General features: G+C 40.9%; 1 protein-coding gene across 2 annotated transcripts in view; it reads right to left on the reverse strand.

The window, feature by feature from the left end:
- Positions 1-6,754, reverse strand: part of atp6ap1a (ATPase H+ transporting accessory protein 1a) — a 12,356-nt gene that overhangs the window by 601 nt on the left and 5,001 nt on the right. The window contains exons 2-11 of one of the 2 annotated variants that reach the window (XM_007574393.2): positions 6,165-6,291; positions 5,384-5,458; positions 4,850-5,043; positions 4,185-4,225; positions 4,020-4,105; positions 3,787-3,936; positions 2,780-2,937; positions 2,631-2,681; positions 1,724-1,961; positions 39-292 (exon numbers count right to left, since the gene is read on the reverse strand). In XM_007574393.2, coding sequence (XP_007574455.1) covers positions 83-292; positions 1,724-1,961; positions 2,631-2,681; positions 2,780-2,937; positions 3,787-3,936; positions 4,020-4,105; positions 4,185-4,225; positions 4,850-5,043; positions 5,384-5,458; positions 6,165-6,291 — 1,330 coding nt within the window. In that variant the 3' untranslated portion in view covers positions 39-82. Of the gene's footprint in view, positions 1-38; positions 293-1,723; positions 1,962-2,630; positions 2,682-2,779; positions 2,938-3,786; positions 3,940-4,019; positions 4,106-4,184; positions 4,226-4,849; positions 5,044-5,383; positions 5,459-6,164; positions 6,292-6,754 lie in introns of both variants that reach the window. The other variant, XM_007574392.2, reaches the window with a different exon arrangement.

Raw genomic sequence — 6,754 nt, forward strand, 5'->3', positions numbered from 1 at the left:
GAGGACTGGTTGCGATGGGAGGACTGGTTGCGATGGGAGGACTGGTTGCGATGGGAGGACTGGTTGCGATGGGAGGGCTGCGTCACTCCGTCTGGGGCACGGAGATGCCGGGGCCTTTGGGGTCGTCGAAGCGGTCCATGGTGAGCAGCTGCATGATCATGTGCAGGCCGTAGGTCAGAACCAGAACCATGAGCAGGCTGGTCAGGAGGCCCATCCAGATCCCCGCTGAGAAGAACCCCGCGCAGTCGCTGGCGTACGAGAACTCGCTGCCACTCAGGCTGAAGCCCTGGATCTGGGAAAATATTAAAATAAAACATCAAATTTATAATCTATAATCTGTAAAAAGATGGATCTCCCAGAGCTGCTATTGCTGCCTGAAGAAAAGCGCCGCTCTAAATGACCAATCAGAGCCAGGAGGAGGGTCTTAGCGCTGTCAATCACTCATGTATGCGCTGCTAAATGTGCGAATGGTGGAGAAACAACTCACTCAAATGCTAACTAGCTTTAGCATTCACAACAAGCTATGCTAGCTGGAGAGAGCAACAGAAGGACAGAGGTGATTGACAGCACTAAGACCCGCCTCCTGACTCTGATTGGTTGTTTCCAGTTAGGGAGAAGGCAGGAGCTGAATTTATCCATCTCTTACCAAACTGTCACAACATGAAGGTTTCAACAAATATGTAAAAAGATATTTTTTTATAAAAGTTAGTGTCTGAGTGATGCACAGGGTTATTCTCCTTTTCAGTTGGTGATATGAATTTAGAGATTTATTGCTTTGTTTTCTGGTACTACTGAGACAAGAAAAGTGATGAGAACTATTTACATAATGGTTCTCATCAGGTAACTGTTGTGTTACATCAATTCCAGCCCCTCAAACACAAACACTTCTCTTGAAAAACATTCCCATTTATAATGTGTTTCTTTAGGAATCCAGTCACATGAAGAAGTCTGATTTTTATCTCTGAGCTGCTCACAGGAACATTTTCAGCTTTATTGTTATTTATTCATGCTCCCATTGGACAAACAGAGAAAACAGTAAAATCTCAACAATATGAAGAGTTTTGGGAGGTTTTAAACATAATTAATGGAAATGTATGGCTACAAATCTAAATTCACGATAAACGATGCGATAAATACTATATAACTACTGTTCAGCAGAAGAAGATGCCATTTATCATTTATTTTGAAATTTTTCCAAATCAGTTGCTTTCAAAATAAAACCAACAAAAACTGCAGATGTGCGTCTGTCTGGTGAATTTTTGGTTAAAACATGTTTGTTTTTCATTCAGTGAAGTTACTCAGAGTGGCTAAAATATCCAGAAATTACAAAAGTAAAAGTACATCATAGTAAAAATACTCCTAGAAGTATTTTCCACAAAAGGTAAATGTAACTAATTACTACCTAACTCTGCATGTAACTGAGGGAATACATTTTTTTATGTGATTAACATAAGATATTAATTTTTTAGATAATCAAATGAGGGGATTGTGTAGAAGAGTTGTATAATTTGTTAATGGTCATGACAATACATTTTTTTGTCACAGAACTCATGGCCATCTAAAGCCAGAAGGTAAGAGGTTAGCATTTAGCTAAATAAATGTAATAATTATGAATAGTGAGTGGATGTTTCAGTATTCTGTAGCACTGTCTGTGGGTTCAGGCTGTTAGGGGCCCATGGGTGGAAACGTTTGGGAATCTGCAGTCAAACCGACTGAAACTCACCTGAAAGTCGTCGAAGGAGACCCTCCACTGGTTGGCCGGGTCTTTGGCGGAGCGCGGGACGAGCAGCGGCCAGCGGAAGCTGCTGACGGACTTGCAGCGGTAGGAGTATTCAGCCGGGGCGTAGATGTTCCTGCTGCCGTTGAACGTGGCTTTGGTGCCGTCGTACTCCAGCTCCACGGCATCCAGAGTGAACCAGCGGCGCGCCGACACCGTGTAATGGCGCTGACTCATGACGAAGCTGGAACCAACCGCAAAACACAAGTAAAAAAAACTAAACAATATAAAGAAAACGCACAATCGCAGTCGGGCTTTACAATTCGTCAAATAAGTCGAGAGACTTAATTATTAAAATCCCTCGAAGCAAATAATCCGCCTCGAAGCGTTGTAATCTTCATGCTGCGTGACGGTCTCATGAATGCTAACTGCTATTAGCATATCAGAGAGCTTTTCCCCTGACATGTTCGGGTTTTCGGGGATCCGTACAATCGACTAATGCGAGCATGTGGTAGAAAGAATACTTCCAGGGAATGTATTTTGTTTCTTTTTTAATGTCATTGTAAAAATAATGCATGATTTAAAGAGAATAACAATAAAAATGGTTTAACCGCATTTTGCAAAACTGCTTCTGATGTATGAAACCTTGTACAATAATCAAACGTGAGGAAAGAATTTATTAAAAAATGTTTCCCATCCTAATCAGATAAACACATTTAGCTAATGTCATAATAATGAGTCCACCAGAGGTCGCTATAACGGCGATTTACTGCAGCAGGTTTCAATATTAATTCTGCTGTTATGGGAGGATTTACCAATATGTTATTGTTTTAAACATTTTATAAGACTAATTGTCGTCATAATGAGTAGATGTAAAATAATCGTTTACATCAGAGGCCTGTGAAACACTCACATCAGCTTGAAGCTGCGGTGGCCGAGGACGTTCTCATAGTTCAGAACCAACCTGGAAAGAAACCAAACAGGAATGAAGGAAGAGTCCAGCTGAAAACTCCTCCATCGCCTCTGTTTTAGCTGCTAAACCTAAAATTCAGCCTTTTCCACCTGGATTTGCTCTGGTCGCAGTCGGAGCCGTGTAGCTTGGGGCTAACTCCCTCGCCGAAGGTGGCTGGCGTCAGGTCATGCTCCTCCCAGCGGTTGTTCCGCAGGATGCTCACAGTCAGGCCTTTGGCCCACAGCATCATGCATGTTTTGTCGTCTTCCTGCAGAAAACAGCAGAAAACTGAAGCGATTAATCAATTATTGAAATAACTGTTAACTAATTTAGTAATCGATTAATAGTTAAATGACAAAAAAGGCAATTGTTACTCTGAGCTGTAATTAAGCCAAAACTGAGCAAAAAAAATATTTGCATTTAAGAGAAACAAAAAAATTCTTTGTCTATAAATCTGATTTATCCAGAACTCTTCATGCGGCAGTTTTAGCTTCACCTGGTTCAACTTCTCTAGTTATTAAAATTAATAATCTCTGTTTAATTAAAGTAAGATAAGAACAGCTTAATGACAGGCTCGTTGCTGATTTGTCTCTTCAGAAAGTATAGAAACACAGTGGCGGCTGCATCATGCTGTGGGTTGCTAGTTAAAGAACACGGATCAGGGGTGTCCAAACTTTTTCTCCTGGGGCCAAAATCAGAAAATTTAAACTACTGGCCTGCTAAATTAAAAATGCAAAAATTGTTTATCGTTTTAAATATATATATATATATATTTTTATAAAATATTTATACTATTAAAGAACCAAAGCATAAAAAGGATGATTTCCAAATTTGTTAAATTGTTTTCTGTTTTGTTGTACCATTCTTTTCTTGTTTTCAGGGGCCGAATAAATCAATTTCAAGGACCACAAATGGCCCGCGGGCCACACTTTGAACCCCCCGACAGACAGATCTAAATCCCTGGAATAAAATGTTTTGTTTGTTTAACACATAAAAGTTCAAGTTTTGCAGCTGAAACGTGACAAAATGTGAATACTTCTGAATGATTAGAACCGATCAACAGAAATTTTTAAATTCTGTACTGTCCCTTTAAGGCAGAGGAAGACAGAAAAAGCACCTTAAACTCCACAGGAGGGTAGACTCCGGGCTGCTCCTTGACGCGCTGCTGGCGCTCCCGGTCCCTCCACTGGTCCCTGTATCTGCCTTTGGACTGCAGCAGGGAGCGTCCTCCACCAAGCCCCGCCTCCAGAGACATGGACGCCGCTTCCTTCTGCCGACACAAAACGGGACAGGGCGGGTTGGACCACACCTCATGAAGAGCAGCGTTCACCATCACCACGACGGGCTCACCCTGGAGGGCTGCAGGCCGGTATAAACGGCCGTGAAGGGGACGGACTGGGACTTCATGATGGTCATCACCTGACCCATGACCTCATCTGAGCAAAGACGGATAAATGTGTCAAAACCTGATCAATCTGATGCTTTGATGAATGAAAACTGACCACAAGGTCTCACCGTTTCCACTGAGAATCTCTTTAGCAGACAGCAGATCTGACCTGCAACACAATCCGGTGACAAAGCAGTGAGATCCAGAGGGGAGGAAGGGAAGTTATCGATTAATTATCTACAGTTCATTTCTCTTATCAATCAACTAACGGTTCATAAGCATATTTAAAAAAACAACTGAGTTTTCTCTTGTATCAAGAGGGCTGAGCGACTTAAAGCACGAAAAGCTAAATCTTTCATTTTCTATCATTATATTTGAACATTACTTTGCCAGCTATATTAAATACTGACTGAATAAACAGAAAAATGTGTTATTCTCACATTCTTAAACTTAGAAAGACATCAAACTCAACCGTGAAATGTTACATTTTTCTGCGTTGTGCTATCCGTTTTTCTGTCATCACCGTATCCTCCCTTCGAAGCATGTCGGTAGTTTTTACTGATAAATTGAGCTGCTCCGCCATTCGGCTCGGCTGAATGGGAGATTACAAAGACGATGTCTTAAAGAGCGCCGCTTACTAATGACCAGCGACGCCCTCTGCTGGATAGCAGCCAAACTACAACACTGAAACAAGGTCTAAACGGAATTATTAGTTAATCGCATGGAACTGATTTTAATCTAATAATCCATTAACCGTACGTAGATTAATTGTTTGCATCCTACACAAGCTCACCCGGTCCCGTACGGCAGCCTGAAGACCAGCAGAGCCGGAGACGAGGCGTTCAGTCTCAGCTGGCTCAGCGTCTCCGGGTCCATGTACAGAGGGGACGTTTCTAATTGGTCCTGCAGCTGACCAATCACAGCGTTGGAGGCGGGCCAAGACACAGCAGGAAGAACCAGAGAAGAAGAAGAGGCCTGAAGTGCTCCCTGGGACAGATCAGAGGAATAAATAAAGACATGGGATGAAATTAATATTATCCTTTACAGCAAGGGTGTCCAAAGTGGGGTTCTGGTGATTTTTGTGGCAATTTAACTGATTTTGTGCGGCCCCCAACTTCAATTCAAGGATAGTCCAAATTTATCCAGTTCAATTCCTGTTCTAAATTGGACCTCTAACAATTATATGTTATATATTTTAATGACAATTTATTTGTAGAAAGACCATATTCAGCATAGGTTATATGCTCCGTTTACTGAACCATGACGAAAACACTGAGTTTTATTTCTTACATACTGCCAGCCTGAGTGTCTGACTTTAATATTTTACCTCAAGGTTAGGAAAAACACCATCTTGCTTGTTTCCAAAGGCTCCTCCATACATGGTAAAATCCTCGATACTCATCTAGAGAACAAAAACAAACACAAAACCAGAAAACAGAAATTAGGAAGAGAAGAAAGCACTTTGAAATTCCTTGCTGCTGAAATGTCCTATACAAATAAAATTAGATTTTTGATGAAGAAAGCCAAACAAAAAATGTTTTATTTAAGCTTTGGACCCAGACACCAGGAAAGAACCAACAGGACAAAAATTTATACAACAACTGAAAATTAAATTTACATTCACATTTGAAAAATACTTTACTTGTCCCAAAGGAAAATTAAAACTTGTCATAAGTCATATCATCCAAGTATCTTTAAAGAGTCGTAGTTGATGCTGTTGGCAGACAGGATCTCCAGTAGCAGTCCGACTTGCAACTAATCTGAAGAGTCCTCTGAGCAAAGACTGTTAGCATCAGATGCTAACAGTCTTTACTATCTGGGTAACACAGACAATATTCCACAATAACATGTCCTGGATAACCTTATCAGTTGCTAGCTCTGCTAATCCGTCTCATTTGCTTTTGCCGCTCCTCTTCAAATCTCTGAGTTTAATTTTAACTAATAAGTTAAATGAAAAGAATAATCCCCACATGAAGCTAACGGAGAAAGGCCCCATTTTATTTTACAGCTGTAATAATTTTATTTTTGGTTCTCTTTTTAAATTAAGCATTGTTAATTTGTTTGCGTTCTCATAGAGGTGGGACCTGCTAAGAGTCTGTGTTTTGTACCTTGTCCTGAAGGAACAGCACCACGTTTCGGGGCCCGACGTTCAGAGCTTTCTCCAGGTAGGAGGCCAGCTGCTGGTGCCCAACAATGTGACCTGCAGTGGGTGGAGCCTGCTGAGGGATGGAGACCCTTCAAAACAAAAGGAAGACATCAAACAGGTGGACAACCAGAAAATAACTAAGACATACAAATATGTGATTATATAAAAAAAATCATGGCTCATAATTTAGCTGGAATATTTTCCAGAAGCTGAACAAATGAATATAAATGTCTTCAAAACAGCTGTAATGTAGAACTACTGTCCTGTTTTATTATTGTAATTACATTTTTTATGTAGTAATTATGTAAATGATCTTATATGATTTGTATTTGGTGTTCAGTTTGTAATTTTACTTGATTCCTATAAAGCACGTGTCAAACTCAAGGCCCGCGGGCCACATGTGGCCAGCCCAGCATTTTATCGGCCGATGATTGACTTAAAATACGTTTTGAGCATAAATTGACTACAAACTACATCTCCCACAATGCATTCCGATTGTTACCAGCCAACATTACGGCTTCTCGCCACTAGAGAGCAGCAGAGTCACCTCAA

Source organism: Poecilia formosa, unplaced genomic scaffold, assembly GCF_000485575.1.
Source record: "Poecilia formosa unplaced genomic scaffold, Poecilia_formosa-5.1.2 Scaffold351, whole genome shotgun sequence".
Taxonomy (NCBI): Eukaryota; Metazoa; Chordata; class Actinopteri; order Cyprinodontiformes; family Poeciliidae; genus Poecilia; species Poecilia formosa.